At 35.4% G+C, this 15,616-nt stretch overlaps 1 protein-coding gene across 8 annotated transcripts in view; it reads left to right on the forward strand.

The window, feature by feature from the left end:
- The window catches only part of MECOM (MDS1 and EVI1 complex locus), a 554,726-nt gene that overhangs the window by 264,883 nt on the left and 274,227 nt on the right, over positions 1-15,616 (forward strand). For all 8 annotated transcript variants that reach the window (XM_041731621.1, XM_041731617.1, XM_041731615.1 and 5 more), the window contains exon 2: positions 6,241-6,578. In XM_041731621.1, the coding sequence (XP_041587555.1) occupies positions 6,241-6,578 (338 nt within the window). The remainder of the gene's footprint in view (positions 1-6,240; positions 6,579-15,616) is intronic.

The following is a 15,616-nucleotide window of genomic DNA, read 5'->3' on the forward strand; positions in this document are numbered from 1 at the left end:
GGTCCCTGGTGGGCCTTTGAGGTTTGGCAGCGCCTGGGCTCCTCCTAGAGCTGGGCACGCATCCTCTGCTCTCAGCCACGTGTAATCCTTCCTGTCTGCTGGCGAGTTGGGCACAAAGTACTGGCGCTTGGGCCCACCCTCTTCTTTAGTAGCAATTAACCTTTACTACAGAGCTTCCTTTGAAGTTTGCTCGTGTTTTTATTACAAAACTGCAATGAGGAACATAATGGGGGGAAATGTCTAAATTTCTGAGTTACCTAATCTGTTCAATTCCCTAGCTGGGCTCCTCCTGGCAGTTGTTTCATGTAGTTATGATCTCAACCAGTCTGCCTGAGATCTCAAACCATGTTTCTGTCTCAGCCTATTTTAAAGATTAGTGAGCTATTACACACGCGCGCACACACTGCAAACGCACGTGGATGTGTGCATTGTGTGCATGTGTGTGTAGGGCTGAGTATAGAGAGGAGATTGCTTGTTTAATGCCTGCAGAAACCAGTCTCACGTTAGAGTCAGGCTGAGTCCCTGTGCTTTTAATATGAAAATTACAGTCTATTTAGTTGCTAAATGTTTTGTCGTGATGAAGGAACATGAAGAGTGGAGAGGAAATTATTTACGCTGGTATCACTAATGATAATGCTGAGCGATAAGTATTATGACGGGTACGGAATGCTATTAATGGTGAAGCTCAGGATTTTGAATGGCATCTGCCCAGAAGATTTGCAGTTAAACTAGGCAGAGAGGCCAAGTGAAACAAATGGTGAGTTATATAAAACCCACAAAAAGAAAAGGCATTTTAGGCCAGCCTTGCAAATAAGAACCAAAGAATTACGAGTGAAATGGCATTTTTTTTTTCTAGCTTGCCGTTCACAGGAGCTCAAATAAATGAAATCATTTTTCTCTGCTTTTCACTCAGCAGTAAATCATTGGTAATCCAAGGTTAGTAGAAAAGCAACTATGGAACTCAAAGAAAATAAAAGAGAATCTCTTTTTCTTCCTTAGGATGGGTAAAGACTTTCTAAGAAAAATGTAAAAAAAATCACAGAGGAAAAATAGACTTCGTTCCATAAAAATTAAAATTTTTAGACAACATAAACCCACTAAAAGACCAAATGATAAATGATTTACTAGGGAAAGTAGCACAAACTATCAGAGGGATAATTTTTTGATATTATTATTAATAAGGCAGACCAACAAAAGCTCAATTAAAAATGGACAAAAACAAAGAATGATTTGAAAAGAAGAAATACAGATGACAAAAATATTAAGTCTTAGGAGTCAACTGAGATCTGAATTAAAACAACTACATATATATAGTTGTTTTCTATGAATATATATAATCTTTTCCATTGTATTAATAAATTTTAAAAGCAAGACATAATAATAAATGCTAGGGTAATTGATAGGAATATAAATTGATATACACCCCGAAAAGCAATCTGTCAATAATCACTGTTTTCTTACAGGGCTCTAATTTAAGGGACTTAAGCTGGACAAATATACATATTTATATGAAAAGATGTTTATCTTCATGGTGTTTATGCAACAGAAAGTTAGAAGCAACTTAAGTAATTACAACTAGTTCATTTTTTGTGGGTCCATATAATGGAATATTATGCTGTAATTAAATATATTTTATTTATTTATTTTTAAATATTTATTTATTTATTTATTTATTTATTTATTTATTTATTTATTCATGAGAGACAGAGAGAGAGAGAGAGAGAGAGGCAGAGACATGGGCAGAGGGAGAAGCAGGCTCTATGCAGGGAGCCCGATGTGGGACTCGATCCTGGGTCTCCAGGTTCACGCCCTGGGCCAAAGGCAGGCACTAAACCACTGAGCCACTCAGGGATCCTTAATATATTTTTAGAAAATAACTTAAAAAAACTTTTAAGTGTTCATAATGAAATATAAGTGAAAAAGCAGAAAACAAATTATTTACCCAGTATGGCCACAGTTTTGAAACAAACTTTAAAACTTATCTTTAGAAAACAAAAGCAAATTGCCTAGAGTTACAGACACAGTTGGGTTTGGACCCCTGCCTTCCAGTCTCAGGTGTTTTTGGATATACTGTTTAGCATCCTGGAGCATCAGATTCCAGATTTGAGAAGTAGAAGATTATTATCGCTGTGGCTTCCTTACAGGATTGAGAGTGTTAAAGTGAAAACATAGATATACGTCTTTGAGAGTTATCATTATATTATTGCTATTATCTCTGCAGTTTTCTCTTTGTAGATTCTTATGTGCTTTCAGAATGGAACTCTGTCAAGTGGAAACCTATGTTAGTTATTCAAAGAGTCATAGAAATAAATATACTCAATCCAATAGTGTGATCTGGCTTGGTCTCCAGGGATATTAGAACACTTAAAACTTGAATCGAAGAGGCTGATTTTCAAGAGCATTGCCAAGCCATTTGTCTCAAGTCCAACAATAAGCTTGTCTTTCTGTCCTTACTCAGTTAATGATACATCTAAAGGATGCATGAAGCAGATTCCAGTAGTAGGCAGCTCAGCTCCAAGAAGTTACAAGGGTTATTTATCTTTATGGGACCACTGATGTATATAGCAGTTCTTACCTGATACTTACCTATTGTAAATGTGCCCAATTTTTTTCCCCAATAACAGAGATTTAATGGAGATAGGATAATTGAGGTAGTTTGTCATTTAGATGAAATGTTTTAGCAGCTTTTTGGATAGATCTTGAGTAATGTACATGGAGGCATTAGTTTATTTTGGTTCATGCAAATATTCAGTGTGGTGTGATAAACTGCATTTGCTGTTGAAAATTTTGAAATGCTAGATTACATTGAAATATTGTTGCGTTTCGATATGTAAAACTCAGCAGTTTTCTATTTCTATTTTTTGTCACTACAGCCCTTTTTATATTTAATTCAGATGATACTAGATTAACAGAGGCTTGAAAACAAATTGCCTGGGTTTGCATATACATTTAATGCCTGCTTGTGGATGAATAGGAACGTGAGTCTTTCTCCTGGATTTGCGTGACCTATATAAGTTGTTCTTTAGGTTTAATTGGAATTTTTTGCCATTGTCAGCAGAATTGCATTCAGGCTTTAAATTCAAATTCTTCTGTGCAGCAGCCTGGGCACACATGTGTACTTTGTCTCCACAAGAATTGAAACCCAAATGCACTCGTTTAGATTATGCATTGGGAAAGTTTGTGGGTAACTCAAAGGTCATGAGGTCAGCTATGCCAGTGGGGGGGGCCAGATGGGTTTGTCTCTATCCTTTTTTTAAGATTTGAGATCACTTTGATGGAACTGACAGTATGAGTGATTTAACCCTTTGAGGAAATAGGGGAAATTTTGCTGACTTTTAATGGATAATTACTGGAGGAAATAGTTCTATTCATTTGGATGCCTTTTGGTTTCCTGCTGCTTAAGTGGACAAGTCTATAGATTATACAATACTTCCAATTTATGGCACCTACTTTTCAAGAAAAACAAAGTCTTCACAATGTGTGATAAATCCCTTTAAGAATCTGTAAAGTAACTCTGCATTTGCAGTAGTTAAATGTTACAATTCTAGAGAGATTGCATATATATATATACATATACATATACATACATATATATATAATCTGTAGCAAGGGTGCTACTGAACTTTTGGCTTTTAGGTTGAAGTGCAAAATCTCCCTGAAGGATAGATTTAGATAAACTTTATCAAGGGCGTTTGGATACTGAAGTGTATTTCTCTGATGATATTTCTTTAGGACATTACTAAAGTTGTTTCTTTTGATGCTGGGTTTGGAGAGAAGTTTATAATTCATTGTGTTCCATTTCTATGGGTTTAAAAGTGCCTTTTATGGTCAAAATCATTCCTTGTATTTGGTAGAAAAATATTGATTTGATTTCATAGTTTGATAAAATTATATGTTAGGTTAACTATCTATTTAGTAAGTATTTATTAAGCACCTTCATACAGATCACTTGGAGAATTTCTAAGAGCTGTGAGTTCTCAGTCTTCCCTTTATGGGCCAATTTCCTAGTTGGAATAACAGATCCATGCATATTTAACTAAGTAGCAGTACATTATTTGATCATCAGATTTGGAGGTGAATTTTGTAAGAACTCAAGGAAGAGGGACACTTGAGTTAAATGAGATGGTGAGGGGACAAGCTGAAACCTGACCTGAGAGGATGATTATAAGTTGGATGGGCAGAGGAGTAGAGAGAGAGAGATAGGGTGACCCACCAAGAAGAACTGCAGAAGAAAATCTCACTCACCTCAGAAGATAAGCTTATTCTGGCCTATGGTCTCCTATTGAGGAGTATTGAGAATCAGAGATCAAGGGAGAATGGTTTTAAAATAAGAGCAATTTTTTTTCTAAGCTGATGAGGTTTGGATTTTACCACCTGTGAGCACTGGGAATTATTGGAGGCTATTGCACAGGAAAATGGGTGTGCCCAGAAGATAGCAGCATTGTACGGGCTCAGTGTTGATGGATACCAGAGGTTGGAGACTAGAGGTCTGGAGACATATTTAGAGGACTGTTAGAGAATTTAGGAATGAAGATGTGTATTACATGAATGAGATGAAGGTAAAAATCTTGCAAGAAGAATGGACAGCATTTAATGACTGAATAGATTAGAGAATGAAGGAGAGAGAATATCCACGTTATTTGAGAAACTTGAACGTGGTTAATTAAGGCAAAAATAGTATTCTTAATAGACATGCTGAAGCAGGCAAAAGACTCAATTTGAGGACAGATGATAATGTACAAGATTTTTGATCAATGAACTTGTATGATGATGAGCTTATATGTTGGGGTCCAATGTCTCATAGGAATAGGTTGTATTCTGGAGTTTGGTTTTGTGCTTGGTTTAAATGTCATTGTCTTATCATTTGACTCAGGAACCAAGCGTTTCATTAGAAAGATACTTTTGCATGTACTATCACTTTGCCTGTCACAAAACTTTAAGAGGAGTCAACAATTGATCAACAATTGTTAATGACTCTAATAGATCTCTGTAATAGGTCAGAGAAGGAATTGGACTAGAAGTTGGGTTTTCTACCCTCTAGCTCAATAAACTATCTTGGGAGATTTTAATAGTTTGTAGAACTACAGGGTTGGTAGCATCTTAAAAGGTCATCTTATCTAGTCATCAACCTGAAGCCGAAATTCCTCCACATTATCCGTAATTTATGGTTATCTAGGCTATGTTAGAAACTCTATGATGGGAACTTATTTTGCCTTTGCATGGCTCTGATTGACATTTGTCTCTAATTCTGACCCATTTTTCTTAGTTGTCTCCTTGAAGGTCTACAAATCCAACAAATCAGGTATGACTCTTGGTCCATAATCCCTGTGGACAAGAGACGTGTGTTTATTTGCTTTAAGATAACTGAAATCCCCTTCAGCTGGTGGACTGGTGGGAAATTCAAGCTCAGTCACTATCCTTTAACCCCCAGCAAATTGCATTAAAATCTTAAGATCTGAAATGGTGTGCTCATTTACTTCCAGTGTGGGGGCTGTGTTGTCTTGTGGAGTCCTGGGAGCCCCAGTGCAGAGTGTTCAGACTCCTTGTTTTACTCTATCTTGCTTTCTTCTCTGGAAAACTCATCTAATTTCTTTGATGGTTTTTGTTTTCACACATGTCCAGAGGAATCACTAGCTTCAAGTCACTTTAAGTCTCTGCTCTGCATAAGTTGTTGAGGCAAAGAATACCAATGACTTGGTGATGTGTTTGAAATGGGAAAGAAAAGGTAAAGAACAAACACAAATTAATATTCCAATAAATAGTCCTGATATACGGAGTTAAGCCTTGTTGTCCATGGCAGCCCTTGGAATCTTTGACAATCTCCTACAACTTAGTCTGAGATACACTGCATGATACAACTTCCCAACACATTGTGTAATGTTATCGCCTCCTGTTTAGAATGGTTTGTGGTGTTGCAGGTACACATATGTTCACTTCTTATCTCTACTTTATTCGGACCAATAATTAAATTGCTGATTGTTTCCCAGCTAAATAATGGATTGAGCTGGCCTATGCGAGTATTGACAGTTGAAGATTAGCTCATTTGATTTATGGATTCACCAGAGATAAACCAAATCGCCCATCTGTGAATAACAGAGATTTTTAATGCGGGCATATTTTAACAATGGCCTTCCCTATTTTGTCTTCAAAGAACAATAACATTATAAGGTGGCTACCGAGCTGTGGGATTTTGATGCTTGTATATTAGTAGGAATTCACAAAGTTATCATTTGTTCACAGGTAATGAGTGTGTATATGGCAGTTACCCTGAAATTCCTTTGGAAGAAATGCCAGATGCAGATGGAGTAGCCAGCACGCCCTCCCTCAATATTCAAGAGCCATGCTCTCCAGCCACATCCAGCGAAGCATTCACTCCGAAGGAGGGCTCTCCATACAAAGCCCCCATCTACATCCCTGATGATATCCCCATTCCTGCTGAGTTTGAACTTCGAGAGTCAAATATGCCTGGAGCAGGACTAGGAATATGGACCAAAAGGAAGATTGAAGCAGGTGAAAAGTTTGGGCCTTATGTGGGAGAGCAGAGGTCAAACCTGAAAGACCCCAGCTATGGATGGGAGGTAAGAATAAATGTAGAGTTTATGCATTGAAATGTATTCAGAAATGTGAAGAAAAGATTAGTTTTTAAAGTGGCCACAAAATAAGCAAATTCCAAATATTGCAAAATGTCTTCAAATGGTCTTTAAGAATGAACCTCCCTTATAATCTTACTTCTTGATAGAAACAACATGTTGCATAAAGGTATAGTGGGTTAGAAAGGAACTCAACTACCAAAAGGTAAAGAATAGTATCAACTTAAAAACATAACAAAGGAAACAAATACAGCTTTTATGATTAATATTTAGAAGCATCATGTGGCTATCCATATAACATGTGGCATAAGAAAACAAACGTCATCATGTGACAAGTTTATTGTATTTTATCTTTTCTTTGGGGGCAAGGCTTGGAAGATTGGGGGAAACATTTGTTTTCTCCATTTTGTGGCTGAGTTAATTTGATTTTATTTTGTTTTATATGGTCATTTTGCTCTGTGTTCTAATATATTTTGTGACTCTTGTGATAACCCTGCTTTGATTCTACATGCTTCCAGAATGTGAGCACTGCACTGAATTCTGTGATGATTCTTTATATTCAAATTGATTTAATGAATAATTCATGCATAAAAGTAATGCAAAAAAACAATATGAAAATCAGTTTCTGGTTTTAGCCATGCTTTTCACAGAACCCATCTTGATAATATCTAAGGAGAAGTTACAGTCTGATTACAAAATCAAAGTAAATTTTATCTCAGTAAGAACAGGTAGCTATGTGATGCTGAGCTTATAATTTTTATACAGATTTTGTAGCTGTATCTACTTCCCATTTATTTTTATAACTTGAAAACTTTTGTGGTTAAATTGTGATATTATAATTTCTGGAAAACCTGGTCTATATCTGCAAAATGTGTAGGCAATTTCCATATCAGCAAGAAAGTGTTTTTTAGAGATGTGAGTGACCCTTGGTTTCCTAGTATTTCAGTTAGACAGAAATCAGATAAACTAGATTTATTTGGTCTGTTCTCTTAATATTTATGATCATTAATAGAATATATGGTCAGCATTTTAAATAGAAATAAATACTCAGTGCCTTCAGGACCTAAATTCAAATTTTTGTCCCTTTGTTTTATATATATCCTCTTGTGAAATCTGTTCAAAATGCTTCAATCAAAACAATTCTTGCTCAAATTCTAAAATGCCAAAAGTTAAGATCTGGATTTGACATGATAACAAGTGAGAAGTCCTTCCTTAGTTTTGTTCTTATTCACGGCTCAGGTAAAGTTGTGGTTTGGCTACATTGCTTTTAGACACATATATTGATAAGAGATTTTTTAAAAATCACTGTAGCATTAACTGATATGTGAGTTGAATAAGTTTTAAACCAAATGCGTAGAACTTTACGTCATTTTTGTTCTCCTTAAAATAAAGGCTATAAACATTCTAATAATAAGTAACTCATTAAACTTTTATTACAAAATCTCCAGAGTTAAACAACAAGTTCAGTACAGCTCGAGATTATCCAGAAGGCTTGGAATAAACCAAGGCTTAATAACAAAATAATTTTGCAGTTACAGGGTTGATAAATGCGGGACTATGTCTCTTTAAACAGGATACCTATGGATTGGGGGATGAATCTGGGGAAAATTCAGCATTTAGAGGAAATTTAAAAATAATTATTCTTCTCCTTGGAGCAGAATGTCCTCAGTATATACACAAGAAAATACTTACCTTGAGAAATGTAAAATGATTCTTTTCATTATGTCAGAACTGAGTTGTTTTATTGCTTGGACTTCCAAGATACTTCTACAAATAGTTCATGACCCTTCGGCTAAAGATCACCCATTCCCTCTCTCCCCTTCAAGAATTCAATTAATGGGCAATTCAATAGTTTTCTTCACCATTTTAATGGTTGCCCACTTTTGAGAGTGTGGATTATCTGCTCTAGATGTGTTATGAACAAAACCAGAGAAAGGGCTTTTTTGGTGATTTTGGCGATCTTGTTATCCATGGAGGAGCACTTAAGCTCTCGACTCTAGGTGTTGTTGTTGTTGTTGTTGTTTTCGTCTTCTAATCTTACCCTAGTTAATACAAAATCTGGTCATGACCAACAAAGTCACTTTCACAAAGGCATCTCGCCCTACTCCTGTGTGCTCTTTTTTAATCACTCTCCTGTCATATTTGCCCTCAACTGTAGCTGATATCTCTCCTGTTTGGTTAGACAGATTATTGTGATCAACTAGTGTAACCTTGCTTTTTGATACTCCTTTATTTAAAAAAAATGATGAATTTAGGGAGGAAAAAAAAAAAACCTTTTGGACCAAGGAAAATATACACAAAGAGAGGAAATCCATAGTCAGCAAACAATTATTGAGCACATACTATGCATCGCATTCTGTCCCGCTCTCCCAACAGAAACCCAGTCTATCATAACTGAACAAATCATTGCTACTCCAGTACTTGCCTGCTCTTTTCTATGAACAAATCTCCCCTCCTTGAGCATTTCCTATATAATAAATTGTATTACCATCTGTCCAGTGACTGAAGCCAAAAAATGGGTTATCTTTGACTCTACTCTCTCCCACACTAACTGTACATGATTCATAGTTCCTGTGTGCTATCAGGCCTCCATTCTTTGCACACACTGGTCTTTCTACCTAGGAACCTCTTTTTCCTATCCATCCTTAGCAAGTGTCTATTCTTTCCTCAAATTCTCGCCTTCCATGACATTATCCTTGACCTTTCTAGTCATAGTTTCATACTGCTTAAATTTTGCTCCATCATAGCACTAGGTAAATCCATTTAAAGCACTGGGTAAATCCATTTAAAGCTGTGAAACATCCAAATCCTGTGCCTAGCTTCCCTGATAGAGCAAAATATCTATAGCTGTAGTCTCTAAGTGCAGTGTCCTGATTCTATCTGTGGTGCCTGTGGGGCTATCTAAGGCTAAGTCCATTACCTGAAGTAACCAGACTGGATTAGTCACCTCAGGCTGCTGTAACAAAGGTCTGCTGACTCACTGGGTGACTTAAGTGACAGAAACTTATTTTCTTACAATTCTGGAGGCTAGAAGTCCAAGATCTAGGAGGGCTGATTTGGCTTCTGGTGGGGACTCTCTTCCTGGCTTGCAGATGGCCACCTTCTTGCTATGTCTTCACATGGCCATTCCTAGGTGTATATGTGTGTGTGTGTGTGTATGTGTGTATGCATATGTACATACCCCCCCCACACACACACATAACACATACACATAATGTAAGGGGAAGGGGAGAGTGCTATAGAGTCTCTTCTTAGAAGAACACTGATTCAGTTGGATCAGGACCTCAACCTTATGACTTCATTTAACCTTAATTACCAAAAATGGTCTTCAATATCTGCAAATATAGTCACATTGGGAGTTAGGGATTCAACATAATGGATTTGGGGAGAATTCAAGCATTCAGCCCACAACACGGACATTTAATAAATAATTGTTTGGTAAAAGAATGAGTGACAGAAAAAAAGAGCAAATGGAAGAATGGTGAATGGATAGAGGATTATGTGGCTCCTAAAAAGAGACAGGGAGTAGGGTTGAGGGAGTTCCATGGAAAAAGCTAGGATCTGGATTTTAGACATGTGGAATCAAATCTTAACTCTGCCACTATTGCACAAGTCTAGGGAAACTATTCAAAATTAATTGGCTCTTGCATTTTTATTTGACCCACAAGCCAATAATAACTGACCTGCACCATCACTTATTATATAATTAAAATGAAGTAAAGAGATAAAGTAATCTTTTCAAAGAAAGTTTTTAGAAGACAAAGCACAATGATAATATTTCAATTACTGGCCACCTTTCTGAACTCTATTTAGATAGTTTTTAAAAAGTTTAATATATATCCCCCAAAAAAGGCATTTTTGGAAAATCATTTGAATTTCTATTTTAGAGAAATCAGTATTTTTGAAAACATGCTTTACAGTACAAAATACGGTTAGGTAAAATAAGCCATAGATATCAAAAAACATTGTTTGAATGATTTCTCCCAACCAGTAGTGATTTAATAAAGTGAAACTTTAAAAATAATGTTAGAGTGTGGCAGTGATCGCTATCTGGCAATGCATATGACTTGTCTCTAACAAAAAGATTTTTAAAGACTGGGGAGCACTTGATTTTCTCCAGGACCTAAAAGTAATTAGTGATTGGACATTTTCTCTTTGGTTTAGAACTTTAGAGTTACTGATTGATTGACTAATAATAACAAAAAATTCTGTTGGTTCAAGACAAGGGTTTTCTCTTTTTTCTTCTAAAGATGACCATTGTGTGATAACATGGAAATTGCATAGCAGAGCAGAGGGGAGCAAGATTCTGAAGCGAAAATTCCCAGACTTAAATCCTCTTCAAGGCTCTGTGTGCTGGTTGAGAGATTTTGCAAGAGTCACCTAATTGGCACCCCTCAGTTTATATATGCATGACATGGTGATAATAATTGCACCTATCCAATCAGGGTTGCAGTGGTAATAAAATGTAATACTGTGTGTTAAAAGCCTACCAAGGAGCCTCCCACCTGGTATCTAGATCAGCTTAATAAAGGTGAACAGCAACAACAAAAGCTTGGCTAAAATAGAGACCTAGCACAGGGTCATTAGATAGGGCAGGGGCCAACTACATTTTATTTATTAATTTTTACAAATTTTTGTTCTTACTCTAACTTCTTGTTTCCTTTAAGTTCAGTTATCTCTGGGATGGTCTAATTATGTGACTCTCGGTTTATCTGAAAAGGAAGCACTGGCTGTTTTCTAATTAACAATTAAAACAAGGATTTGGGAGAGATTCATAAATTTCTTTTTAAGCCAAACAAAAATAATTTGGGTGGCAAATTTTTTGATGACCTGAGATAGGTCACTGGAAAAAGCGTGAAATTTTGTTTCCTTGTAATATTGCCATTTAGTACATTTTCTCTGTTTATCTTCATTACCATTGATTGGTCATCATAAAACTCTGCAAATTGATGTAAGTCAGCTGATGATGCATCTATTCGGGGCCAAACCCTTTACTATATCCCTTTCACCCATACTTGATCCAGATTACTTTGATCAGTTAAAATACCAGATATGAGTTTAACTTTACTTTTTCTCCTTTCGAGCATACACATACTCAGATGTAGAAAAATGATGACATGAGTGGTCGGTAAATTTCTCTTATGTTTTGTTAAATAGATGGGAAGGAATAGTGGAAAGAGATTTTACTGGCATCAGAAACTCATTAAATAATTTTGATGCAGTGCTTTGACAATACATTATGTTCCAGTAATGTAATCCTGAAATGTGATATTACAATGAATGTGTGCCTCCCTATATCATTTAAGAAGGAATAGTTTTCACATTTGTAAGTTTATTTTTGAGTTCTGCAGTGATGCCTCGTGCATTGGAACATGCAATCTATATGTTAACTGAAATATGAATATCCATTAAAACAACAACAACATCAGACTTTCAAGAGGCCTAACAACTGAGTTCAGACTTAGGAGGCTGACAATCAAATAATGTATGTTTGGTAATAATAAAAAAAAAAAGGGGGTAGTTTGAGATGTCCTAACATCTCATAGGCACCAAATATCTTTGAATGAAGCTATTTCTCTCTTATTTTGCTCTAGATTTGCGTGGGTCAAAAATGAATTTTACAGTGATTTGTAAAATGAAATCAATGGTTTGGCATTGATTTTAGAGAAAATATTTATTCATTAATAGGAAAGCAAGTACCCTTGACAAGTTGCATATTCCTAAAGCCAGATAACCAAGTAAAGACCTCTGTCTTAATAAAAATGAATTGATTCCAGTAGAGGGGAAGAAGCATCAATTATCTAAAAGGGTGTCTTTAATGGGCAGTTAAGAAAGAGAAATATTATCTAATATAATAAATATATGTTACCATAAAACTTTACATTACAAAGTATTAATTATATTTTTCAATGTTATTTAAAAGATGACAGATATAGTTTGGATATTCAGTTTTACTTGGTAAGGAATTAATAACAGAAAATGCCAAGATAAAAAGTAAGATTTAGCTAATAGGATCCTGAATATGTCACTAGGGCCCAAGAAGATGTTATAGATTCACTTGGAATATAATGAAATCAAGAAAAGAAAAATCAATCTATTTGATTCATTTTGTACTTCTAGCATACGTATGTAGTAGGAATTAAATCTCTGGTAGTTGAAAGAAAACAGAAGTTTACTCTCTTGAAACACCATGAACTACCTATAATTTTGCCCTGGGCTCAAGAGGATCCCATCCTGTTTGTTAAGTGCTTAGAAATCCTCTTACCCCACCTCCTACCCCCTTCACATATGCGCTGTCAATACCTGGGGCTTGCTCTTCTTATGCTTTCTTCCATGAAAGGTATTGTTGGAGTTCAGCATGTCTACTCATCTTATCACTGGTTTTTTTTTTTTTAAGATTTATTTATTTATGATAGACAGAGAGAGAGAGAGGCAGAGACACAGGCAGAGGGAGAAGCAGGCTCCATGCACCGGGAGCCCGACGTGGGACTCAATCCCGGGACTCCAGGATCGCGCCCTGGGCCAAAGGCAGGCGCTAAACCGCTGAGCCACCCAGGGATCCCCTTATCACTGTTTTGACAAAACTTTTAGTACTTCCAAATTATAGTCAGTAATGTGGACAAGTCTGATATCAAAATTTTTCAAAAGTTCCCCAAGTATCAGTGCACTTGTCATGATGAGCACTGGGTAACATATGAAATTGTTGAATCACTATATTGTACACCTGAAAGTAATAGAATATTGTAAAAAAATAAAAATAATATATAATTATACACCGTATGAAAAAGCAAATAAATAACTGTATTAAAATTATTCATAAGATAAAAAAGTTAACAAAAGAGGGTGTGTCATATTCTTCAAAATTTTCAATGTCATAAAAGGCAAAGAAAGGCTGTGAAAATGCTCCGGATTAAAGGAAAAGAAAGTAACAGAACAACTAAAAGTAAATCTCATCTTATACAGAATTTTATCAATTGGTAAAGTTGGGCTTTGGATAGATAGGTTAAATAAAAGTTAGCCAATGTAAAAAAGCAAACAAACAAACCAATCTGTTATATACTTAAAACTTACAAAATATTATAAGTCAATTATATTTTAATGACATTTAAAAATAATATTATTGAAAAAAATGCACACTTTTCAAAAATCATGAATGTATTTCATGTTGATGTAGAGGAAAAAGTGAATGACCACCTCAATAAGTAAAATGCTAATATATTTTCATCACAAAGCCTCTAAGCAAACTCTAAATAAAGGGTACTACTTTGAATTGATCCACATATATAAACATGCTGTCACTGACATTACAATAATGAAATAATGTTGGACATTTTCCCTCAAAGACATGTAAAATTCAGGATGTCCCTAACAGTACTCTCTTCAAAATTGCACTAGAAGTCCAAATCAGTGCAATATGGAAAGAGAAAGAAATGAAAAGAAAAAGCACTTGAAAGGATAAAGTAAAAATGTCTGTGTTCACAAATGATTTGATTGTTTACAAATCTATAAATACTAAGTATAAGTGAATTTTAAAAAGTGAGTCCGACAAAAGGTCAATATATGAAACTGCATTCCTACACACTTGAAAAAACAATTTATGTAAGTTTAAAATACATTTATGTCAAACAATCAAAATGTTTAATCAGAAAAGTTAAATATGGGAAAATAGATATAATAAATACTTTTAAGATCTCTACACTGAAAAATTCAAAACATAGCAGAACATTTAAAGACAACTTATATAAATAGAGAAATCATGCTCATTGATTAGAAAAGTCTATGCTGTTAAGGTAAAATTCTTCGCCAAGTAACATATTGACTCAGCGCAATTCTAATCAAATCCTAGAAGGTTTTATTGTGGAAATTTACAAGTTGATTGTAAACTTTATGTGGAAATGCAAAAAAGGTAGAATAAGGAAAAAAAAAAAAAGGTCCCCAAGAATCAAGAGTTTTTTTTTGTTTTACCCCTGCCTGCCTTGAGGATCAACTAGAATTTGCATGTAAGTATCTTATTTTTTGAAAGGATATTGGGTAATTTTCTTCCAATGAGGACGTGTATCCCACAAAATGTATCAAAGTGAGTTTCTTTACCCCCATACTTGGGTATGACTTGCTCCATCAATAGTGAAACTCAGTTCAAAATATGAAATGTTTAGTAAAGATCCTCTTTTAATAGACTTTACAATTGATTATAGGACTTGGTTAATCCAAGGGCAGAGATTCTTTATAATAATTTGTTATCCTAGAATACTTAGTTGGAGCTCTACAACAGGATGTTCCATTCTTTAAGCTTCTTCCTCGAGAGTAAGTTCGAAAGCAGTGGGAAGTAATAGCAAATAACGGATGGAAATTATCTTCGAAGGATAAAAGAGTTGGTGCAGTATCTTTGCTCCCTGGTTTGTTCACTGTAATAGCACAGAGAGAATTTCTTTCAATAGCGATAAGCAGGGAGTATGGAGAAATGGGGACACTGAGAGGATTTATGCAATAAATGAAGATTATAGTAATGTAGCATGTTGGCTTCTCGAAGCTTGTTTACATTGACAGAATCATACATACAAATGTTACTGAAGCACTTTTCTTTACAGAATTCTGTCCAGAAATCAGAAAAATGAATTTGTATTTCAGCTACAGCAAAATTCAGTGGATAGCTGCTATTCTCATTTTTGCCCTGCTACATCTTTTGGCCTTTAATAATACAGCTGAAGCCGAAGATAGGTCAAATATTGTGTGTTTTTTAAGAATACGTTCTACATGATAATTGGGAGAATTGTCAAGCCAAAAAATCACAAACAGGAAGAAGTTGTCAGCTCTCATTATGACAAAGAAGAGATTTGGCATGTGTGTGGGGAGCAAATAGATACCAGCAGCTACCTGTTAGTTTGTCATTTCTTTCAAATTGATATTTGATGTAACAGAATTTCAGTACAGCACAAGAAATTTGGCTAGTGCCTTTATTATAAAGGGACTTATCGTATTGGCAGAAGGTGAACAAACATTACACAGAAATAGTGTACCTCACTGAG

The sequence above is a fragment of the Vulpes lagopus genome, chromosome 17 (genome assembly GCF_018345385.1).
Source record: "Vulpes lagopus strain Blue_001 chromosome 17, ASM1834538v1, whole genome shotgun sequence".
Lineage (NCBI taxonomy): Eukaryota > Metazoa > Chordata > Mammalia > Carnivora > Canidae > Vulpes > Vulpes lagopus.